At 40.1% G+C, this 25,435-nt stretch overlaps 1 protein-coding gene across 4 annotated transcripts in view; it reads right to left on the bottom strand.

The window, feature by feature from the left end:
- Positions 1-2,834: 2,834 nt before the first annotated feature.
- ZFP3 (ZFP3 zinc finger protein) overlaps positions 2,835-25,435 on the bottom strand; it is a 35,234-nt gene continuing 12,633 nt past the window's right edge. The window contains exons 1-3 of one of the 4 annotated variants that reach the window (XM_081272880.1): positions 13,487-13,614; positions 10,419-10,524; positions 2,835-5,374 (exon numbers count right to left, since the gene is read on the bottom strand). In XM_081272880.1, coding sequence (XP_081129006.1) covers positions 3,858-5,366 — 1,509 coding nt within the window. In that variant the 5' untranslated portion in view covers positions 5,367-5,374; positions 10,419-10,524; positions 13,487-13,614 and the 3' untranslated portion in view covers positions 2,835-3,857. Of the gene's footprint in view, positions 5,375-10,418; positions 10,525-13,486; positions 13,625-13,747; positions 13,878-25,435 lie in introns of those variants that run through there. The other 3 variants (XM_081272878.1, XM_081272879.1, XM_081272881.1) reach the window with 3 other exon arrangements.

Genomic DNA, 25,435 nt, shown 5'->3' with positions numbered 1-25,435 from the left:
ACTTTGAGATATGAAGTCTGTTTTCTTTTTTTTTTAATGGGTCTAAAATTAATTCATGATTTTTCCTTTACATATTGTACTTGCACAGAATCATGACAACCAGTCACATTTATGGTCAGATATTAACTCCCAAGTAAGTTGAAGAAGGAGGAAGGCAAACAAGAAAAATTGAGAAATCTTCCTGAGATGACTGGGGTACAGATGAAGAGGACAGAAAAGAGTTACAGGATGTGTGCATGGTGTACATAACAAGATGGAGATGACTTCATTCACCAGAATTCCTCTTGGGAAAGCACTATACAACAAATTGGAACATTCTCCTGAGGATGACATGAGACCTCCCCCATCTTAAGAAATCACTCAGTTACAATAAAAGTTGGTCATTGGGGCTGGGACTGTAGCTCGGTGGCAGAGTGCTTGCCTAGGACATGTGAAGCACTGGGTTTGATCCTCAGCACTGTATAAAAATGAATAAATAAAATAAAGCCATGCTGCCCATCTAAAACTACAAAAAGAAATCTTTTAAAAAGTTGGTCACTAAGTTCACATGAGTGAATTGCTAACTGAAGGGACTTCTCTTCCTTCCTTAGTGATGGGTTTAAGGTAACTGAGCTAAGTACAGAGGGTGTGGGTATACAGACTGGGTATCTGGCAAGAAGAAAGAAACTAAGGTGGCTGATTCCCTGAGAGGGAAGACAGAGAAAAGAGAAAAAGAAGAAAAAAGGAAAAAAAAAACTTTACTGTAAGTTTAGCCAAGAAGGAACTGCTGAGAACAAAATGTGTGATGGGATGAACATGTAACAACAAATCCCATCAATATATACAACTATAATGCACCAATTTTTAAAATGTGGAAAAAAAAGTGTCTGATAGGATGTACAATGTGAACTTTTCTCCACCTTTCACACAGCATCATCAATGGAATCCTTATTACTCATGTATTTGTTGGTATGGGTAGAATCTTTAGGGGGAGACCTTGAAGAGTGCTAAGTTCTATATTGGAACTTGCCAGGAGATGAATGTGACAATAAATTATGCAAGCACAAAAATCAGAAGTTAGGTGACATCCAAGTTTTGTGTGAGAAAGATGTTCTCAACACAACTCAATTTGAGCTTGAGTAACAAAGGAGCCATCATCATCTAAGGGAAGAGCTAAGTCAAAGAATTTCACCTAGAGCAGGGATGGTGGCTTAGTGGTAGAGTATTTGCCTAGAAAGTGCCCAGCACTGCAAAACAAAACACTTCTGCTAAGAACTAGATATTTAGAAACAGAGATACTGGAACGATGTGGGAACTGTGCAATCATCTGTTTATTTGTATAACCTGTTTATCAAACCAAGGCTATGAACCTGGAGAGACACTATAGGTGTACAGAATAAACCCACTTTGTGGATTTGGGGAGGTTTTGTTTATTTCTGTGGGGCCGGGATCAAACCCAGGGTTTCACAAATGCTAAGCAAGTGATCTACCACTGAGCTACACTGCCAGTCCTCACCAATGGATTTTGGTTGTGACCAGCTTGTTTCCAAGGACATGATTCAAATTCATTATATTCAAATCTATGTAGTAATTAGTAATGTGCAAATGGTTTCAAATAAGTATATGCAATACAGCACAGTGATTAAGAGAACAGATCAGACCAGAGACAGAATCTTGACTCTAGCACTTACTAGATGTGTGAGCACAGGTAAATTACTTAACATCTCCTCTCTGCCCTTTTTTTTTTTTTTTTCTCTCAGTGCTGGAGATTAACCTAAGGCCATATGCTAGGTAAGAGCTCTACCACTAAGCTACATTCACTATTTTTCTTTTTAACAGTTTGAGAAAGTGCCTTCCTAAGTTGCCCAGGATGACTTTGTACTAACAATCCTCCAGCTTCAAACTCTAGAGTAGCTGGAATTGCAAGTGTGCCCACAGGCATACATCATCTTGCCTGGCTATCTCTTCTCATAAATTGTGGCAAGAATACCCACATTACTGATGATTGGGCAGCTCTATAAATTATTAAAAATCATTCAACTGAATAAATTATAACAGGTGATTGTATATATATAAATAATATTTCAATAAAGTGTTCTTTTTAAAAGAATACCCACATCATGGTTGGGGATGTGACTCAGTGGTAAAGTGCTGCTTACTTGGTATACATGAGGTCCTGGGTTCAATCCCCAAAACCATAAGAGGGGAAAAAAAAAGGTTATCCACATCATAGAGATGTTGTGAAAATAAAAATGTACTGTCAGGCGTGTGCCTGGCACATAGTAAATAATAAATATTGGTGATTAGTATTAGTGTTAATAGTGATTGAAGAATAGAATAATGAAGATTATAGAGTTAGATTTTTTTAAAAAATCAAAAAATTATTGGGTTGGTAGAAGTGTCAGAGATCATTTAGCATTTAGTTCAACTCCCCTCATTTTACAGATAAAATTAGAGAGCAGCAAGTGAAGTGCCTTATTCAATGTCTAACTCTCAGACCAGACCCCATGCCCCATTAGTGCAATTCCTACTATCACCCATTGCCTCAAAATTGGATGTGAGTTGGGCGCAGTGGTGCATGCCTATAATCCCAGAGGCTCAGGAGGCTGAGGCAGGAGGATCGCAGGTTCAGAGCCAGCCCTAAACAACTCAATGAGAACCTATCCCTAAATAGAATACAAAAAAAGGCTGGGGTTATGGCTCAGTGGTTGAGTGCCCCTGGGTTCAATCCCCAGTACCAAAAATAGAAAAAGACATGAAAAATGAAGGATGTGTTTTTTTTAAAGAAGAAATGACATATAGAATACAAAAAACATGTAAAGATGTTGAAAAAAGAAAATTTCAAGACCATCAGACCAAGAAGAAGCTATCATATTTCAGCCCATCAGAACCAGCAGCAGTGGGATCCAGGTTATGAGTGTTAACGTGCTTTGGCAAAGCCAGGCCTGGTTAGTCAGGTGAACCAACTCGTTACTGTGGCCAGATGACTAGTAGAGGTGAAACCACACAGTTCTCTCTGATACTTCCTTATATAGCAGCAGCAGCAGAAGCTGGGACCAAAAGCAAACGCAGCAGAATTCTTGTAGCAGTCAGTCTGGGCAGCCCTGAAGTGGGGATAGCTGCCAAGGAGACCCTTTGCCCATGCTGAGTATTCTGGCCTCAACTGTTTATCCTGTGGCCTTGCCTAATCAGTCCCTTTGGATCCTATGGCCTTCACTTACAATTCTGTAAATGGACTGTCAGTTTCCTCCTTCAATGATACCCTCTTCAGATGAATGAGGAAACCTAGCAGGAAATGTGAAATGACCCAAGCTTCCTGCTTTTTCATTAATGCTGCCATCTTCTAAGGGAACTTGATAGCATAGCTGGAAGATTTTGAGGCTATTAATAGAAGCATGCTAAATTATTCCAAGGCTAAACAGTGGACACAAGAATGAGATGTGTCATCTAGGTCATGACTTTCTAACATGTTTTTCATGGTGTAAATTCAATGAGTCAACTCTGTAATTTTTAGGAGGTGGTGAATCCTGTTCCCCCATTTTTTAGAAGAGCAACCATGTAGGGCAGATGGCAGATACAGACCCCTAATGTTATATAATCCACTGGGGGAGAAGGAAAGAAGGGAAGGGAAAAGGGACAAATGACAATTAAGGCCTGAGACAGCTTTTATGATTTAACCCAGTACATAAAACTTCTCAATGAATAGTTCATAAAAGTGCCTCATCCTTTTTCAACCAACTATTGAAATTAAAAAAAAAAATCAGTAGAAGGAGAGAGGTTCTTTCTTTTCATTTCATCTGAGAATTTGGGATGTGTGAATATTATGACAAATAAGTCTGACGTTAGCCTTTCCCAAAAAAGTTTTTCTATTTTGCAGATCATTCCATACAATGAATGCTTTGATGTCGGAGGAGGTGAGAGCTCCGACTGAAGGTCTTCTGACACTCTTGACACTCATAAGGCTTCTCTCCAGTGTGAATTCTCTGATGTATGGTAAGTTGGGAGTGCTGGCTGAATGTTTTCTCACACTCACTACACTCATAAGGCTTTTCTCCAATATGAATTTTTTGGTGGAGAAGCAGCTCAGAGTTATCCCAAAAGGTTCTTGCACACTCATTACACTGATGGGGTTTTTCTCCAGTATGGATCCTCTGGTGGACAATAAGGTGAGATGTCCGCCTGAAGGCCTTCCCACACTCGAAACACTCATAGGGTTTCTCTCCAGTGTGAATTCTCTCATGTCTAAGAAGTTCTGAATTCCCCCTAAAGGCCTTCCCACATTCTTTACATACGTAGGGCTTCTCACCAGTATGAATTCTAATGTGTCTAATAATCTCTGAGTTCTGGCCAAAGGTTTTCCCACATTCGTTACATTCATAGGGTTTGTCTCCTGTGTGAATTCTTTGATGCCGAATAAGTTCAGAACTCTGACCAAAGCCCTTCCCACATTCATTACACAGATAGGGTTTTTCTCCAGTATGAATTTTCTGGTGTCTAATAAGGCCTGAGCTATGCTTGAAGGCTTTGCCACACTCATTGCACTCATGGTATCTTTCTTCAGTATGAATTCTCTGATGCTGAATAAGCTGTGAGCTAACCCTAAAGGTCTTCCCACACTCATTACATTCATAAGGTTTCTCTCCAGTGTGGATTCTCTGGTGTAGAATAAGGGCTGAATTCTGACTGAAGGCTTTACCACATTCTTCACATTTATAGGGTCTCTCTCCGGTGTGAATCCTATGATGGTGGATAAGATGTGAACTCTGGATGAAGGCCTTTCCACATTCATTACAAGCAAAGGGTTTCTCTCCAGCATGAATCCTCAGGTGTCTTCGAAGGCTTGAGTTAGTTCCAAATGTCTTTCCACATTCTTTGCATTCAAAGGGTTTTTCTCCACTATGAACTCTCATATGCTGGATGAGATGTGAGTTCTGATTAAAAGCTTTCCCACATTCTTTACATGAATGAGGCTTTTCCCCCACAGATGTCCTCCGAATTCTGTTAGGTTCTAAATTCTCTATAAAATTCTGGCCAGAGGTAGCAAATGTACTGACACTCCCTGCTGTAGCATCTCCCTGATGTGTCACCAGATTAGGAGTAGGACTGCAGCCTCTCTCACTTTCACTATCCTCCTGGTCTTTCTCACTTGAGGGTGATTTCTTAAAGATTATCAACCCTGGTGCAAAATCTCTCTCCTGGGGAGACATCTGTTGTGTAATGTCTTCTGAGGACTCTCTCGAATGTCCCTCTAATATGTCTTCTTCACAAGCTGCTCCAAACCCACGAACTTGGTAAACCACTTTTGGAAGTTTTTCTAACATTGGCCCATGCAGCTCAGATTCTTCAAAAATTTCTTCCTTAATCACCTCTTTGTTTTCAGTCCCCATCTCACAATCTGAAATGAAAGAAAATAAATATATGAAGTAGCTGTTTCATATTTAAATGAAGCTAATGAGCACAGGAGGACAGAGCTTTGATGTAGTGCTGACAGCACTCAAAAACACTCTTGGCATTTGGTGAAATGACAGGATGCTGTTGGTGAAAACAGAGATTTAGAATTATGATAGACATGCTCAGAAGCAGATGCTGACTGAAGAGAAAACTTATCAGAGGCAAAGATTTAAAAACAGAAATCAGAAATGGATGGTAAAAAGATACTGATAAATATTCTATAACATTAACAGTGAACTGGAATAGAATATGAGGTTGATAATGAAAACATTTAGGGAAAATGATAGCCATATTCATAGATGGGGTATATGGAAAAATTTAAGAAAAGGGACAAGGATACTATGTCAACAGAAATAACTTTGGGATTTATAGATGAAGTAACCACAAAATGAGCAGTCAGATGACCTGGTCTTAGTCCAGTTCTGTGTTTATCACCAGCTATGTGGAGCAGGGTATAGTGTATATTGGGGTTACTTATTCAAAAGGTTAATGTAACTTAGCTATAACTAGCACATAAGTAACTAACTACCCCTAGTTCCCTACATTTGGATGAAGTAAGATTCTAGCTTAAATTTTCTCCAGATGGCTAGTGAATCATATCAATACCATTTACTAAATAATTATTTTTTCCTACTGATTTAAAATGACACTTGTACCATAGTATAAGTGTGTATATATATTTGGGGCTTTTTTTTATGGTACTGAGGATTGAATCCAGGGGGCACTTTACCACTGAGCTCCATCCCCAGCCCTTTTAATTTTTTATTGTGAGACAGGGTCTTGCTAAATTGCCATGCCTGGCCTAGAATTAGCAATTCTCCTGCCTCAGCCTCCCAGGTTGGTGGGATTACAGGTGTGTACCACTGTGCCCAGCTCTGGATCAATGTCTATATTCTGTTCAGTTTTACTAAATTATTTCTTCTCCAATACCAAACTGTTTAAATTATTAAGCTTTATTTAAAAAATTTTTATATATGTTAGAGAAAGTTCTCTCTCATTAGCCTTCTTTTTCAGATATTTCTTATCTAGTCTCATACTTTTTCAAGTAAATTTTAGTATACTTTTGTAAAATTTCCAAATTTGGGTGCAGGTGGCACAAGCCTATAATCCAGTGACTTGGGAGGCTAAGATCGGAGGATGGCAAGTTTGAGACCAGCCTCAGAAACTTAGCAAGGCCCTAAGCAATTTAATGAGACCCTATCTCAAATTAAAAAATAAAAAAGGATAGGGGACATAGTTCAATCCCCAGTACAAAAAAAAAAAAAAAAAAAAGAAAGAAAGAAAAGAAATTCCAAACTTATCCTGAGTATTTTATATCCATTCTGTCTTTTCATTTAGTGAGTTTTTCTTATATTCTGAAATTAGTTATTATTTTTACATATGGCAAAGATATTGTAAAGACAAATTAAGTAACCACAAAATGAATAATCATAAAATCAGCCCTTTTACAGAATTTTCTTAATATTTTTATAGATTAATTAAAGAGTAGATTTTTTATTTTTTTTTAATATTTATTTTTTAGTTCTCGGCAGACACAACATCTTTGTTGGTATGTGGTGCTGAGGATCGAACCCGGGCCACCCGCATGCCAGGCGAGCACGCTACTGCTTGAGCCACACCTCCAGCCCCATGAGTAGATTTTTTAAATTTCCAAAAATCTATGGCAAAAATATTTAATTGCCTATTCCAATATGTATTCTTCTCCATCTCCTCATAACAGAATAATGAATTTACTTACAGAGGTAATGAGCATAGTTTTAAAAATACATTTCCCAGCTTTTATTGTGGCTGACTCTGACCACATGACAAATTCTGGCCAATGATAGTGAGATGCAAATTAAAGCACACGAGGCTACTGGGAAATCTTCTTAAGGTTGATAGGATGCATTTCTTCACTGTCTTCTTCCATTGCTGTTCCTTAGGAGTGATGGAGTGCCAGGTTAGACCATGAGTACACCGATATACATAGGATTGGGGATCAGAACTGGAAGGCACCTGGATCTCTGATGACTCTCACAGCTGCCATATCAATCCTGGAATGCTTGCCTGTGAACTTTTTTTTATCTAAATGACTAACTTTTGCCTTGCTTAAGCCATTTTTTAATCTTTAACACATTATTATTATTATTATTATTATTATTATTATTATTATTATTTTCATACTGGGGATTGAACCCAGAGGCACTTTACTACTGAGCTATATATCCCCAGTCCTTTTTATTTTTTATTTTTAGACAGGTTCTCATTAAGTTGCTGAGGCTGACCTCAAATATGCAATCTTTCTGTCTCAGACTACTAAGTCACTAGGATTACAGGTGTGTGCCACCACACCCAGATAGAAAACATTATTTTAGGAAGTCAAACTTATTTCTTTTTTTTTTTTTTGTTATTTTTTTTTTTTTTTAGTCTTCCGCAGACACAACATCTTTGTTGGTATGTGGTGCTGAGGATCGAACCCGGGCCGCACGCATGCCAGGCGAGCGCGCTACCGCTTGAGCCACATCCCCAGCCCGCAAACTTATTTCTAATAAAAATATCCTGGGAATTTAGCTGTCCCCATCACAGCAGTGGAGTGCAAATAATAGATAAATGAGCCTGAACTTTGCTCAGATGATAAGCAAACTGGAGCTAATACTGAAGTGGCCCTTTGCCTAGGGCAGTGTATTTGGGCATCATGGCAAATTTGGGGAGTACAATCTTCCCATCAATAAAAGTGTTAATTGTGGAAGGTGATATTTATGGGAAGAAAGGCAGGTATAGAACTTCATACTTTAGACAGTGCAAAGTCATGGAATTTTTTTTTCTAAGAAGTGTCTCTGGTCAAATGAGCATATCAAGTAGATGTGCACTAGTGGTCATTTAGTAGCTGAAGTAGAAAGGATGGTGATGCTTCTAGGTCTTGGCATAGGCAAATCAGTTTGAAGGCTGTTGCAGTCATTAAGACAAGAGGAGATGAGATCTACCTAGGGCAATAGTCATAGAAAAGACTGAAGAAATATTTAAGAGGTCAAATTCTGGAAGATTTGGTGTTTAATTAGATACAAGTATAAGAAAAAGAAAAGAATATAAGATTGAACCCAGACCTCCCTTAATTTGAGGGATAGTAATTAAACAGATGGCAATGACACCAAGATTAGGAATCCTTTTTGTTGAAATCTTTAAAAATTATAAATATGCATCTGTAAAATTACAAAGATCCATTATAGACAATTCAGCTATCTTATTCATCCATGGTAACATCTGAGTTGGGAAATATTGTCTTAAATAAATTTCTAACAGCCATGAAGAACAAATTCCACAAGCTAGTATTTCAGTCCCTATCTACTTCCAACACCTCTCTGGCCTTTCCTTCTTACCTTTATATCTCCTATGATGGCTTATTTTCCATATTCTAGTCCTCATCCACCAGGGATTGAACCAAGGGGAGCTAAATCACTGAATCACATCCCCAGTCCTTTTTATTTTGTATTTTGAGACAGGCTCTCACTAAGTTGTGGAGGCTATCTTTGAACTTGCAATCCTCCTGCTTCGACCTCCAGAGCCACTAGGATTACAGGTGTGTGCCACCATGCCCAGCTCTCATCTTTACAAAGTTCTTTACAAAGTCAGCATTTGTAGAACCTATATCTGCACCATACCATATAGAAAATCACTTATTTGTAGTAAAACTAGATATAATAGAAGTTAGATACATATCTACCCCAACTTCAAAACCAAATTCAAAATTCAAATTCTAAAGTCTTACACAACTAAATCTGAGCATCTGACCATTCTTTTACTTTGAATTCTGACAGCAACACAATACTAGTGTCATTTGTTAATGTTTTGTAGGTATCTTATATACAAATCAAAGCTAGTCTTTTTTTGATTGATTTTCCCAGAAGCAAAGACCTCATCTTCATATGGAAATACTCCATTTCTCATAGGTAAATTCATATTCCCAAATAGAATTTCCAGTTTTTCTGTTACTGATTACTTTTCTAAATCTGAAATTACTGCTTCTGAAGATTCAGATACCACCTGAGGAATGGAGGTTGATTACCCTTGGTCCTCAATTTGAGGGATGACAGGCAGACCTTCACTGTGTTACCAGAGTTTAGAAAAGGGTCCTTAACTCTGCAGATCTAAATTTGTTTTTTCCTGAACCCTAGGACAACAGTCTCAGAAAACTTCATGCACAAAATACATGCACCAGATGCCTAACAGTGAGAAATAAAAGTTCAAAAGCACCTTTCTGCCTAGATGAAAATCTGTATGAGGAGATACACACACACACACACACACACACACACACACACACAGGAAATTGTTTAGTAGGCCTGCAATCATGGTAGGAAGATCTGGTTAGATAAATGCTTCTTAAATAAAGCTTCTTCTTGGCTTGGAAATAGACTAGCTATGGAAGAATCAACTGGAAAACTTGTTAAAAATACTGACTTCCAGATCCTTCCCCTTGATCTCTCAATAAGAATCTCTACGGGAACCAAAGTACTTTTAACAATTATGCCCAGGGGATTCTGATCCCCAGCTAGTTCTAGTCTTAATGACTAAAGTTGTCCCACTCTTAATAAGGTTCATTTATCTCTACCCAATGTTTGGTCTATGGGAAGTATCACGATTATCATCATTACTGCCAGTTCCCTACCTTCCTCTTTATTTCATTTTATTTGTTTATTTTTTGTACTGGGAAATTAACCCAGTGTCACTTTACCATTTACTTTTTATTTTGAGACAGGGTCTCACTAAGTTGCTGAGGTCCTGCCTTCCTCTTGATTGTCCTTCCCCTACCTTAAATTCCTGAGAGCAGAAAGGACAGATAAAATACAATTGACTAGATACTCTTCTCTCTCTTTGTGTATGTGTGTGTCAGGGATTGAACCCAGGGCTGCTTAACCACTAAGCCATATCTTCAGCCCTTTTTTATTTTTATTTTTTAAGACAGGGTCTCAATAAATCGCTGAGGGCCTCCCTAAGTTGCTAAGACTGACCTTGAACTTGCGATCCTCCTGCCTCAGCCTCCCAGGTCGCTGGGATTACAAGCGTGCACTACCATGCCCAGCTCTAAATAGTCTTTTCTGAGTTAAAAGTACATTTCTAGGAAAGAAAGAAAGAAAGAAATTTGAAAAACCACATTTCTATTGTTTATCAGCTTTACCCTATTGTGCCCAGACCTGATATTGCCCAAATTACCTAAATCAGTTTACAACAATCTCTTTGATAGCAATATCAGTTAATTCTTTGAACTTATGTATCAAAAACCACATTGTGATTTGTAGTAAAACATTATTAAGTAATTTATCAACTGAGAACCTGAGTAGGTCTTTTTAAATTTTTGTTGAAAGCAAGGATTGGAGCTTGCCCTATAAAAGGTCTAAGAATCATCTCTCAACAAATTATACCTTTGTATGGCACACCAGAGATTTTTAAGAGGAGATGGGTGAGAGGTGTGTCTTCCTTTTATAAAGGAGGAAAAGAGCAATTGTAAAAGATGAGTTGAGAAAGAAGTCTGCAGGCCATAGGTTAGTTCTCAAGAAGGTTGGTTTTAGGCGAGGATACAAACTGAAGTCAACAATCTAGAAATTGGTTTCCAGTCACAATCCACAGGCCCACAGATATTATAAAAAGTGTTTGTGTACCTCAGTTTGAAATGTATTGCAACTGTAGCATTCTGAGAAGAAAATGGGCAAGCAAAGCTTCAGAGATCAGGAAGAATGGGCAGAATAAGAAAGAACATTTTTACTTCAATATAGCATGTGCAAGGTAAAAAGAGATAAGCAAGAATGCACTGACAATTTGATGTGGAGAGTGAAGAATACTTACTATGTGCTGTGTGCTGAGCAACTTACAGACATCATTTTGTTTAACCCTCACAATCTCCTGGAGCATCAGTATAAGAGGAGCCAATTGGCTTGCTCTCTTGAATTTTCCCAGCAGAACTTTTGGCATCTTGGGAACATACTAGGAATCTGGGAAGATATGTGTAGTGGAAGACTGAGAGAGTGAGGAACTTGGGAATCTTAGCCAGGACATAGTTGAGATAACTATGTGAGATAGGAAGGCAAATGAAGGGAATGGGTGTGGTAGAGAGAGGAGTGGAATGATAAACGGTTACAGAAAAAATGAATATTGTTAGATGCACATGAAAACAAGGGAATGTTATCTTGGAAGCTGACATAAGGTTTTATTTTTAAATATCAAAATGTATAATCCACCAAAAATAATATCCTTTGCAACGATTAAAATTTATGATAATAAATGGAAACATTTTGGATATCAACATACAAATGTATAAGAGGATACAATCTTATCAAAATTACTTTGTGGGATAATAGAGCAAGAAAGTTTCGAGTGGCCTTATTCTCTTTTCAGGAGATTTTACCTCACCAAGACCTCCAGGAGTGCACCCCAAATGAATTTACCCAGATAGGTACCAACCGCCTTGAAATAATTGGTTCCAAAACAGCAGGATTCAGGAATTCCTGGTTCAGGAATAGACATATGCCTTCATCTGGATCAATGATATTTTGAGGAAGTTTGCTGGGAGCTTCTGGAAATTGTTTCTGCCATCCTGACAGAACCACAGGAAGAGACTGCTATATATTGTGGCCTGGACCCGTCGTTGCCATCGCACTATCAGCTTATAGATGAAGGCATGTTGAACTAAGAGGAAGGCCACTGGGTTAAGTTGGGCCTGAAACTGCCATACTTCTTGACCTCCAGTTCATGAGAGTTTATATACTTGCATATTTTTATTTTTTGGTACTAGAGATGGAACCCAAGGACACTTGACCACTGAGCCACACATCCGCCCTTTTTATTTTGAGACAGGGTCTCTTAAATTGCTTAGGGCCTCAATAAATTGCTGAGGCTGGCTTTGAACTTTCAATCCTCCTGCCTCAGCCTCCAGAGCTGCTGGGATTACAGGTGGGTGCCACCATGCCTGGCTATACTTGCATATTTTTAAATCAGCTTGAGTTGTATTTTGTTACTTACAAACAAAATAATAACCTTAACTGATACAAATGTTTTCCTTTAACTTCAGAAAGGCAAGTTCACCAATACTCAATATCTAGTACAAGGACTATCTCCTCCCCAATCTTCACTAGCATCTGCAGGAAGGAGGCTCTCTCTTGGTCCTCTGAACCAGCATTTCACTGGCCCTTTTCTTAACTCTTTGTTCACTATAATTTCCATGTCACCTCCTGTTTATTCCTCCCAAGGCCTCCAGAATAAAAATTTCTTCTAATAGCTCATAATGCCCCTGTGATCAGGCCTGTTTCCCTTCCCCCTCTCCTATTCCTCATTCTCTGAAAACAGCTGGAAGCTGCAGCTATGCTCAGTGACTTGCAGTTCTAACATTTCCCCAATCTTTAAAGTTTCTTTGCCTGTGAGAACAAATTATTCCCATTTCCTGTAATACTATTGCCCACCTTGTTCACTTAACAAACATCTTCGAGATTTAGCTGAAGCACACACAGTTCCTTCCGTTGTCTTCCTGACCCCAGATTTTAAAACAAACAGATACTCCTTCATCTTGTAGCAGTTACCCCCACTGTATTATTACTTTCATGTCTGTTTTCTAGACCATGAGCAAGGATAACATTCTATTCGTGGGTGTTCCCAATGCTTAGCACATTTCAGATACCTAGTAAATTAATTTGTTTAAGTGTTTTATCTACACAGTGAATCTTTTGACACTCTTGGGGGCTAACTGGAGATTTCATTCTCTTCATGCTTAAAGAGCCTAGGACAGTGTCTGACACATAGCTGGTCTCAATGGTTACATTTGTAAAAATAAGTTCCTTCTCCCAGTCTGGATATTTAACATAAGGCACTGTTGTCCTAGCTCTCTGTACTCCCTCTGGTATTCACAATCAAGAGGGCTCGATTAACTCTGTGCTCAATGCCATCTCCTTTACATAACTAACCAATACCCTGTCAGCCAGCACAGGTCACCGTCTACCAAAGGGGCCTTAATTTTTGCCCGCCATTTCATCCCAGCGGTTTACTTGGCGAAGGAATGTCTGGGAAAAGCACAGTTCCCACGGGTCCCCACCTCTGACCCGGCTTCTCCCGTTCCCGCGTTCGACAGGCATCGAACCAGAACTGGAACAGTTCCAGGCAGTGCCCAGGCCCCACCCTCTCGGTGTGCAAGTGGGGAAATGGAGGCCCCGGGAGAGCCATTAAGTCCAAGGTCACAGCAAACCCGAGTCAGGAACGGGCCTAAACACCGGGCTCCCGCTCGGCTCGCGGGCTGGGGAGTGGGGAGGGAGCCCAGCGTGGTCCTCCTCCCAGCCGTGACGGAATGAGATCTCACCGCTGACCGCTACCGCCCCACGTTCACTCCGCTCCGGCTCCCGGTGCCGCTCGGCAGCTAGCGCAGAACCTGCAGCTGTTGTCTTGGTGTCACTGGCGACGGGCATCGGCCACTTCCGGTACCCGGGCGACACTCCAGCCTATCGCAGCGCTGGGCACTCGCCGGAGGAACAGGTGGTCAGCCTGCCAACGCCTCCTTGCCTTTTCCAGCTTTGCCTTCTGCGGGTCCTCACCCTAACCCAAGCCCCACTCCGCAGCCGCCTCCTGAGTTGTCTCCTTGGAACGTCCCTGTGCACCAGGCAAAGGCGATGCCCACTTTCAATCCCACGATCACTGACGAGCTGGGTCCTCCGGGTTTCCTAGAACGGCTCCAGGGATCAACTTCCGCTTAGTGAGCGGCCGCTCTGCGCCCTGCTGTAGCTCCCTAAAGTGCTTCTGTGAGCTGGTAGAGTTGGGAATCCGCTTCACCTCCTTGTTGGGACAGTTTGCGCGGCCAGTTTAGCTCCTCCAACCCACAGGCCTCTCTCATCACTCTCTATCCCGAGTTCCGGGAGTCTGGTAAACACAGGCCTCTAGGTCCTAGGAATGGGCCGGATTTCTGCTGGGAGCGTAGGGGAGACCTCCTAGGTCTGAGAGGGCTTGAGGGAGTGACATTTGGACATAAATCTGGAAGCTGAGTGTGAGTTACCTAGGTTTTACGAGTAGGGGAACCGGGCGCGGTGGCGCACGCCTGTAATCCCAGCGGTTCGGGAAGTTGAGACAAGTAGGATCGCGAGTTCAAAGCCAGCCTCAGCAGTTTAGCGAGGCAACTCAGTGAGACCTTGTCTCTAACTAAAATACAAAAAAGGGCTGGGGATGTGGCTCAGTGGTCAAGTGCCCCTGAGTTCAATCCCCTTTACCCTGCTAAAAAAAAAAAAAAAAAAAAAAGGAGGGGAGAGAGCTGTTAAGCAGTGAGAATTGCATCCTACTTTGGCCTTCATATCTACCTTGAACAAGCTTGGCCCCTTCTTGCCTCTTATGTTTCTCACTTCCTCTGCTCTTTCTCTGTAACTTTGTACAACAAGCTTCTTGTTTTTCAGATTTCAGTTCAAAGCTCACTACATTGAAGGAGCCTTTCATCCCCATGAATGTTGCCTCAAACAACACCAGCCCTGCGGGAAGCATATGATTGGTCCTGTTTGGATCTGATGCTCTCCCCTAGACAAATCAGGGGAAAAGGATAATGGAATTAGCCAAGCCTAGGACTCCTATCTGTTCCACCGGTGAAGACGGACTTCTGTGTTTGCCCCATCACAAATATGTGAAATAGGAAAAGGAGTTTCTACCATCGGAAAGGAATATTATGTTATATATTCAGCACATGAAATAGCAGAAAGGAGGTTATATACGGTGGTACAAGCCTGTAATCCCACGGGCTCAGGAGGCTGAGGCAGGAAGATTGCAAGTTCAAAGCCAGTCTCAGCAACTTAGCAAGGCCCTGTCTCAAAATAAAACAAACAAACAAACAAAAACAGAAAGGAAAACTTTCTCTTGAGTTCATCCTTGGACTTAAGCACTAGATTCCAGGGTCCCTCACTTTAGCCACTCTTGCACCAATATCCTTAACTACCTTTCCTTACTATCTTCAACTGCCTGGGAAGTTTGTTGACCTCGATTCAGTCAAAATGTCTATCTTCCTTGCCCAGGCTGCTAACAATGAGTGGGAAGATTACATTAAAGAGCCCTAAGATAGTTTTATGATATCTGCTTTCCAGAGGTCTTTGACTTACACCTAAAAATAATTTTTTGTTTCCCTACCACTTTGTCTACCATTTTCCCCAGTTGCTGTTTTAATCTTCTTCACTCTGCTCAAACCTTACTCTAAGTCATGATCTAAGAGAAATCAGTTATCATCATGATCATTGCCAGCTATGTTATTCCAAAGGAAAAATGCCCAGACTACAAAAACATTCTGCCACAGAACCAAGATAATTGGTTCTATTGGCTTTTTTTCTAGCACACCTGCGTTACTGAGCATCTGCTTTAGGAGTCTAAATCAGGGCTGGGCTGTAGCTCAGTGGCAGAGTGCTTGCCTAGCATGATGTATGAGGCACTGGGTTCCATCCTTAGCACCACATAAAAATCAATTAAAAAAATAAAGACATTCTGTTCACCTATAACTAAAAAAAAAAAAAATGGTGGCAGCATAATGGAATCACCTGAGAATCTTTAAAAATACCAAGGTTTGGTGCCTCCCGGGTAGATTTTGTTAAAGTTGACCCAAAATATGATCTGAGCATGGGTTTGTTTTGTTTTGGACTTTGCAGACAACTATAACATACAACCAGCACTGAAAATCAATGGCATAAATTAGTACTCAAAGTGTGATTTCTGAACCAGCAGCATTAGTATCACCTGGGAACTTCTTAGAAATGTAGATTCTTGGGCTCTGCCCATAGTTCTGAATCAGGCACTCTTGGGTTAGAGCCCAACAGTCTGTATAACAAGCCCTTCAGGGTTTTCAGGTGAATCATTAACCCAGACATTGACTTGCTTCACTTGATCAGTCTTTGTATGTTGGTTAGAAAGGAAAAGGATATGTTGTCTCCTTCTGAGTACTCCCCTGCCCACCATCTGCTGTATTATGCTAGCCAATTTAGGAGCCATCTGTAGCAATAGGATTCTACTGAGGGAAAGAGACCAGGGCATATGGTCTACAAATGCTGTGCCCATTTTCAGTGTGTATGAAGATAAGTAGGAGTGGGTGGGGGCTGATATTTGTTTATTAACAGGATCAGGACTTCCATGGATTTAGTTTATAGTTTAAAGTATTAGCAGTTTTGTTCTTTCTGAAAAAAAAAGTGTAGGTAGGAAATTTGACTACCCTTCTAAATTAATAGACAGGTACATGACAGATAAAACACATACTGTTCTTTTGCATTCTGTTCCCTCTGTCTGTGGAAGGTGTGGGAAGGAGAGCTAGAAGAACTGACAGTACTCCTTCCTTATGCTATAACCACATCATTTCCCAAATTAGTTTGCTACTCTGATTTAGGCCTAGTGCTGTTCATAATTATATTTTCAGTCACCTATGGCCCATATTCCAAGAATATTCCATATTCTAAACTATTGGTATCAGCAATCAGTCCTATTGGATTTAACAGTATTATAAGTGTAAGTCACTGTTAAGATTCTGGAAGAAATGACCAAAAGGTTTGCACCTACCTTATGAACCTTGGAGTCTTTCAAAATCCCTTCTCCCACAGGCGCATAATGCAGGACTGAGGATGATCTAATGTAAGGCACCAGCACACACATAAATATATATGTGTGTTGCTAGGTATTGAACCCAGGACCTTGCAGTCAGCTATTGAGTTACATCCTTCTTAAGGGTCATTCCTTGTTCTACCTCTTAAAGTCTCATAATGGGGATTAAATTTCAACATGAATTTGGGGGCAGCAAACTATATTCAAATCCTGGCAACATTTTAAATTAGTGTATTTGAGGGCTGGGGTTGTGGCTCAGCGGTAGAATGCTTGCCTAGCATGTGCAAAGCCCTGGGTTCAGTCCTCAGCACCACATATAAATAAAGGAATTAAGTGAAACTACAACTAAAAAGTAAATAAATATTTTTAAAAAGAGTATATTTGTTAATGAGCCAATATTGATATTTGATATTAACTAAAGTCTACACCTCTCAGATTTCCTTAGTTTTTACCTAATGTCTTTTTTCTGTTCCAGGATCCCATTCAGAATACTACATTACACTTTTGTCTCTTTAGGCTTTTCCTTGGATTTTCCTTGACATAATAGAACATTTTAAAATGACAACAAATCCATCTCACCATAGGTGATTCAGAAGTAGATGAAAACAACTACCACATTCTCATGAAACTCACAAAGCAGGTGGCATTTATTTATTGATTTTATAGTGAATACTGTGAATCATTTACAATTTTCTCACATGCTTTCAGATGTGACTCTTATATTTTGTCTGGGGCTGAGGGTGTAGCTGTGCAACAGAGTACTTGCCCAGCAGGTACTCTCTCCAACATAAGGTGGTGAGGGAGGAAACTTGTTTTAATTTAGGGGACTGGCTTTATTTCACATTTGTGTATAAAATGTTATATATCATATGCTTTAAAATTACTGAACATCGCATAAAATGCTTTCAGTAATACCACACAGATTAAGCCAGGCCACCAGTGAGCAGGCTACAGATTCTAGAACCTCAGGAGACTGATATAGAAGGTCCAGGATGCGGGCAGAGTTATATATATTTTGATCCCCCATGATTCTGATGCATTTTGGAAATCACTAAATCTAAATTTATAGACACAAACCTATACATTTGAATTCAATTTAATATCCAATTAACAAGCCCAAAATGATGAAATCCACACTAAAGAGAATTAATGATGACTATTTCAGTGAACATGTGCCGAGACACATAGTATACAGATATCCTTAACCCTACATACATACAGGATGTACTCACAAATCCCACTTTCAAATTGGTCATTTGGAGCTGAACATGGTGGCACATCCCTATCAGAAATTTGGGAGGCTGAGGCAGGAGGATCCCAAGTTCAAGACCAGACTGGGCAACTTAGTGAAACCCTGTCTCAAGATCAAAAATAAAAAGAGTAGGGATGTACCTCAGTAGTTGAGCACCCCTGGGTTCAATCTCCAGGAAGGAAGGAAAGGAGGTAGGAGAGAGATAAATGAAATGAAGTGAAATTTGGCTGTTTGAACCTAAAAGAAATTTTGGTTGTTTGAAACCTTAGTTATTTACCCTTAGAATATTGTTGTGAATGTTGAGTAAGTTCTCCCAACAACTTACAAAAATGTATTCAACCAGTAGCAAATAAAATAGCATGTCCTTGCAATGAACAATATAAAACAATGGTCTGGCAATATTAACCATAAAACAAAAAAGTGGGGGATGCATAAAAAATATTTGATTTATCTCAAGTGCTGAGGTTGAATAAATAGAATGGAGGATAAAAGGAAATGAGGGGGCAGATGGAGTTATTGAGAGGACCTTGTGCATTCTTTCAAAATATCTGAAGGTTATTCGTCCTTTTTCACCCCAGATTCCTAGGTTGCCTTTTCTCTTAGGGTTCTCTTTGGCTCACCACCAAAATTAGCAGAGCATCTTAGATTTGCCCTGATTCTCAGGCTAAGTGCACGTAAGAATTACCTGGAAAGCTTTTAAAAAAAGGTGTCCATGCAAAGTACCATAGAAAAGTACCACAGGTTGAGTAATTTCTTTAAATTTTTTTAAATTGTAGATGGACATAATACCTTTATTTTATTTAATTTTTTTAATATTTATTTTTTTAGTTGTAGTTGGGCACAATATCTTTATTTTATTTCTTTTTTGTGGTGCTGAGGATCAAACTCAGTGCCTCACACATGCCAGGTGAGCACTCTACCACTGAACCCCAACCCCAACCCCATGGTTGAGTGATTTAAACAACAGAAAATTAATTTCCTCACAGTTCTGGAGGATGGAGGTCCAAGACCAAGTTGTCAGAAGATTTGGTTACTCCTGAGGCCCCTCTCCTTCGCATGCAACTGGCTACATTCTCACTGTGGTCTCACACAGCCTTTTCTCCATGTGTGCACCCTCCTGGTGTCTCTTGCACTTCTTATAGGGACACCTGTCATATTGGATTGGGGCCTCAGCCTTATAACCTCATTTAACACTAGTCACCTTTTTAAAGGTTCTATCTCCAGTTACAGTCATACTGAGGATTAGGGCTTCAACATATATTTTTTGAGCCAGGGTTCTGGCTCACCACTAAAGTTAGCAGTACAGCTTAGATTAGCCCTGATTCTCATGCTAGGTGCTTTACCCCAGGTCCATTACATTAAAAATTGGGGACAAGTATTGGTACTTTTAAAAAGAGTTTTCCAGGCTAAGGGTATAGTTCAGTGATAGAGCATTTACCCAGCATGGGGGAGGCCCAGGGTTCAACTCCAACACCTCAAAAAAAAAAAAAAAAAAAAAAAAAAAAAAAAGCTTTCCAAACTGGGCATGGTGGTACATGGTGCTGTGTGTCTGTAGTCCCATATACTTGGGAAGTTGAGGCAAGAGGATAACTTGAGTCCAAGAGACAGAGGCCAATGTGGGCAACATATATCAAGGCTCCATCTCTAAAAAGAGAGGGGGAGGAGCTTTACAAGGTTAAGAAGTCCCTGTAAAGGGTTTTGAGGACAGCCCTGAATTGTGCTTGGGTTTCTATCACCTATTTGCTCTGTGTACCTGGGAAGGTAACCTGAGTTTTGAGTCTCAGTTTCTTCTCCTGAAAAATGGGAATACTATTAGTATATAGAGCTTTTGTGAGAATTAAATGAGATGCTCCATGACAAGCACCTAGCACGAACCAGGCGGTAGCCTGTGTTCACTGGCAGTTGCCATTGCAGCTACCGCTGCTATAACTGAGGGGACAAAGAGATTTCCCAAAAGTGGCAGGCAGGCAGGAGTTAGAAGGAAATTGCAGAAAGAAAGGCTGTTTGTGTGCAAAAGAGTATCTGAAGAGGAATTAAGTAAACTTAATCTCGAAAGCTAAAGATATCTTTGTAGGTTTAAATATCCTGTCCGTGCGGCGTGATAGAGAGTTTCCTTTCTGGGCAGTAGGGGGCGCCAGGAGTCTACAAATAAGAATCTGTGGCTGGAGAAGTGGATGAGAAGGAAGCTGAAAAAGTTGAGTCTCAGGGCACCTGTCCACCTGATGCATCTGTTACTAGTTGAGGTGTCTTAAACCAGGTGCTTACAATTTAAAGAATCCATAAAATCCAATATACAAGCCAAGCAGGATGGTATGTTTGTGCCAGCTGCTTGGGCAGCTGAAGCAGAAGGATCACTTGAGCTAGGAGATGGAGAGCAACCTCAGTAACATAGCCAGACCCCATCTCAAAAAATAAATAAGAATAATAAATTCAATATGCGGATTAGTTTGCCTCCTCTAGTGTTTTGTTTGTTTGTTTGCAATGCTGGAGATCAAATTCAGTGCCTCACTCATACTAGGCAAGCACTCTGCCACTGAGCCATACCCCTAGCCCTCTAGATTTTTTTCTAATTATTTCTATATCGAGGGACATGTTAAAACATGTATGCAGTGTAACAGTATTTAAGTATATGTTCTATAATAAGTAACATCATAATTGATATCCCAAATCAGATAGACCATTTTTGTTTGTAAAGGAGACAGTGAAGCATGGTTGTGATGGAAACAGGAAAGAAAATATGAACACAACTGTGGCAGAGACTGGCAATGGCCTACCCCTCTTTGAATCCTGGAGGTTTCATTGGGAATATGGCAATTTGGGTTCAATCCATAGCACCACATAAAAATAAACAAAAAATAAAGGTATTTTGTCCATTTCCAAAAAAGATTTTTTAAAAAAAGAGTACAATTCCTGCCCTTCCTTGAGCTGAGGGTGACCATATGGCTAAGCCTTGACCTGTGGAATATGAATGAGAATGGCAGCTTATAGGGAATTCCTGGAGAGCCGGATGGCAGGGACCTTCTTCCATTTCCTGCCTGGATCATGGTTATGAAGACAGGAGCTCCAGCTTGAACCTGAAGATAAAGGCTGCAGTCTAAGGATGTTAGAGTGCAAGTTAGATGCAGCCTAGATCCAAGGTGACTATTAGGGCTCCCTAGAAACTCTGAATTCTCTGCCTCTGGTCTTCTTTGGGAGAGGAAAAATAAAATGAAATCGTGTGTAAGCCACTGTTATTTTGGATCTCTGCTACTCATTGCCAAACACAGTCTAATACAGCATTTTAAGAATCTGGGTTTTTTAAAAATACCTTTGTAGAAAAAGAAATATAGATGGAAAGAATTTTAAAAATCACATAGAGAAGATGGTGACAGATACAAAGACAACTCCTGAGTCTTTAAAGACCCAGTAGCATCTCACGTAGAATAAGAAGGGGACAATGTTGATAAAGATAAACATACCATGAATTTGAGTCTTCTTTCAGTGCTGTCTGAAAGATGGGGAAGTCAAGTGGAGGACTAAGGTGAAGACTTGCAAATTCCTGCAATTGAAGTCCTTTGAGCTGCTGTAGCTACAAAATGTCCCAAAGTCTGCCTGATCAACTTTTCCCAGGTTCTTTTGCATGATTGCCTATGCTGGGGTCCCCAAGACCACCCTCAAGTTAATTGGCTCATCAGAAGAACTCAATGAATTCAGAATACTTATGGTCATACTCTGGATTGCAGTTTATTACAATGAAAGGAATACAGATTAATTCACATAGGAAAAAGCCCCATAGAATGGAGTCCAGGAGGAACTAAACACTGGTTGTCATCTCTCAGAGAAACCACACAGACCACATTTTATTCTCCTGTAACAATGTGTGGCAGCACATACAAATTATGGCCAACCAGGAAAAGCTCACCCAAGCCTTAGAGTTCAGGATTTTTATCAGAGGTTAGTCACGTAAGTATGGAGTACCCACAAGACAGATATTAGCTATTCAGTCTTCAGACCCTTCCAAAAGTTAAATAATACAGCCTGGCCAGAACTCCTAGTTATACTAAAACAGGTACTTATGACACATTCTATTGTTATCATAAACTAGGCATAGAGAGGCACCCTTATCAGGAGGGATAGTCCAAAGGCTTAAGAGATATCTCCCAGGAACCAACCAAGGGCTAGTCCTGAAGATCTTTGGAAGAGTCAGTGTTTAGGCAGTCTAGGGCTACTGAGTTAACTCTTTACTGCAAAGTACTTTTATAATAAAACTCCATTACCTGAGTAGCTTCTAAAGACCTCACTCCTTCCATGAAAAGAGTCTGACTAAAACATTTTTAACAGCTAGAAGTGTGTCTAATATCATGGGTATTCAATGAATGAATGGATTAATACAGGAAAGCCCATTACTGGTATCCTGAAGATGGGAGATCAGTGTCTTAGAGCTGAACAGTTTCCAGCTGTACCTCTGTGATTGAGTCTTCCCTTGACCAACTTCCTCCTAAGCATTTCCCTCGTGTCCTCCTTCCATCCCTTTCTCCCTGATCCAGCAATTCCAAGATCTGCAAGGGCCAGAGACCATTTCCATTTTCTTCAGCAAGTAATCCAGGCTTCAGAGCTTCTGTCCAAAACCAAGATTAGGATAGGTCAATTAGGGCACAGACTCACAATCTTTAAGGTGGTCCTCACTCTCAGGGATATGCAAAAAGGAGTGCCTCCTTAAATTTTGCATCTGAGATACAGGCATGCCCATGTTAGCACAATTAGCAACACAATTCACAATAGTCAAACTATGGAACCAACCTAAATGTCCATCAGTGGGTCAATGGATTAAGAAAATATGGTGTATACATACAATGGAGTTTTATTGAGCCAAAAATAAAAATGAAATTATGTCTTTTGCAGGAAAATGGATGGAACTAGAGCTAGAGACCATCATGTTAAGCAAAATAAGTTGAACTCAGAAGGTCAAGGGTTTTATGTTTTCTCTCAAGGGTTGTATTCAGCAACTGGTGGGAAAAAAGAAAAAGAAAGGTGTCCACAATCTCATGAAAAACTAAGAGAGATCAATAGAGGAAATGGACTAAGGGGTGGGAGGAGGGAAGGAAGGGGGTAAATGCTGGGGAGTGACATTGGCCAAATTATATCGCTATATTGTGTGCATATATGAATATATAATAACAAATCCCAACACTAAGCACAACTTCAATGCACCAATTAAAAAATGTGGAAAACAATTTTGTGCCCTAGGGAGGCCTTACCTCACTCCAGTGCTGGTCCTATAGTCTGTCTTTTGTTTTTGGTTTTTGTTTGTTTGGTTTTGGTACCAGGGATAGGACAGGGCACTTAACCACTAAGCCACATCCCCAGTCTCTCTCTCTTTTTTTTTTTTTTTTTTTTTTTTTGTGCTGGGGATTGAACCCAGGGCCCTGTGCCTGTGAGGCAAGCACTCTAAGAACTGAACTATATCCTCAGCCCTTATTTTTTGTTTTGAGACAGGGTCTCACTAAGTTGCTCAGGGCCTCGCTAAATTGCTGAGGCTGGCCTTGAACTTGTGATTCTCCTGTCTTGAAAGAGTTTCTGGATGGGAACCCAGATCCTTTGATTTTGTGTGTATTGAGAAGGAATGGGAAGGTACGAGAAGTAGCATGGGAGTCTTGTCCTAGGACATGATTGAGCCTTAACTCAAGCAAAATAATATGTCTTCACAAACTTCTCTTTACAGTGCACCATCCTAAAGGTAGTTCAATTCACTTTAAATACCAGAAAATAACTAAAATAAGCTCCAATAGTAAGCATTCATCTCCCACATTTGTACCAGTAACCCTTCCACACTTCAGAGGCATGAGGATTTTTTCCCTGCAGCATCTCTGAATTCTTTTTTTTTTTTTTTTTTTTTTTTTTTTTTTTTTGTTCTGGGGATTGAACCCAGGGCCTTGTGCATGTGAGGCAAGCACTCTACCAACTGAGCTGTATCCCCAGCCCTAATATCTCTGAATTATTCTTTCCATTAACATCTTTCTGCATCTTGGTAGCAGAAAACTTACCAGTAAGTTCTATGGAGTTTGAATGATTTCAAAGTTACCTTCCACTTCCCTGATTCTGGACAGGAAATGACTTTAAGAGATACTAGGAGCTCAGGTCCTTATAGACCATAGAACTGCTTATGTTGTGTGAGAATGTATGGATTCAGATTAACATGATTGCAACCATCTTGAGTCATAACCACCATGATTACTCTAGTCTGTTTTTCCTACATAGTTTCTCAGCAAACTACAATAGACAAAACCATTAGAGAGGTATATGGAGCTTTACAACCAGACTCGAGCTCTCTGGGAATATGCCTGACTTTGATTTTTTTCCTCTTTCTCCCTTTTTTCTTTTCTTTACTTCCTTCCTTCCTTCCCTTCTTTCGTGTACTGGGGATTGAAGACAGGGTGCTCTTCTACTGAGCAACATTCCCAGCCTTTTGTTTTTGATTTTGAAACAGAGTCTTGCTAAATTGCCCAGGCTAGCCTGGAACTTGCAATCCTCCTGCCTCAGTCTTGTGAGTCACTGGGATTATAGATCTGTATCAATATGCCTGTCAGTGACTCATTGGTATCATTTTAAAATGAATCAAGTACATTCCAGCCAGGATGAAGTCACTTTTTGTCCTAATCCATAAATAAATATGCCCCTCTTTCTGGCCTAAATTGTGGGAGTCCAACTGGTCTTGCTGCCACCCAGGGCTATGCTTCTATCAGTAAATCTCCAAAATAAATTGGACTATGTGCAAAGCATCTGCTTCTATTTCTTCAGTCTCATAGCCACTTTGGGGCAAGTTCTCACCTACTAGAACTGGATTGTTTCAGAACAAAGATGCATGAAAAATTCCACTAATTTCCAGGAACTGTACAACTTCTTTTCCATAAGGCGTGGCACTTGTGTGCACTTCTGATGATATACAAGAAAGGAAAGAAGATAACCTTCCCTCCAAGTTTATCATTTGAACAATTATTCCTAGAAGAAGTGTATGTGTGTTCAAGTTTTAAGAAGAAAGAATGGGGGCTGGGGTTGTAGCTCAGTGGCACAGCGCTCACCTAGCACATGAGTTCGATCTTCAGTACCACATAAAAATAAATAAATAAAATAAAGGTATTGTGTCCAACTACAACTGAAAAATAAACATTAAAAAAAGAAAAAGAAGAAAGAATGGAAGACAGGCAGGGTAGA

This window comes from Spermophilus citellus (genome assembly GCF_964194105.1).
Source record: "Spermophilus citellus genome assembly, chromosome: 17".
In the NCBI taxonomy this organism is placed as follows: domain Eukaryota; kingdom Metazoa; phylum Chordata; class Mammalia; order Rodentia; family Sciuridae; genus Spermophilus; species Spermophilus citellus.
The sequence above is the reverse complement of the archived record's forward strand: the minus strand, read 5'-3'. Positions and strand labels throughout refer to the sequence as shown.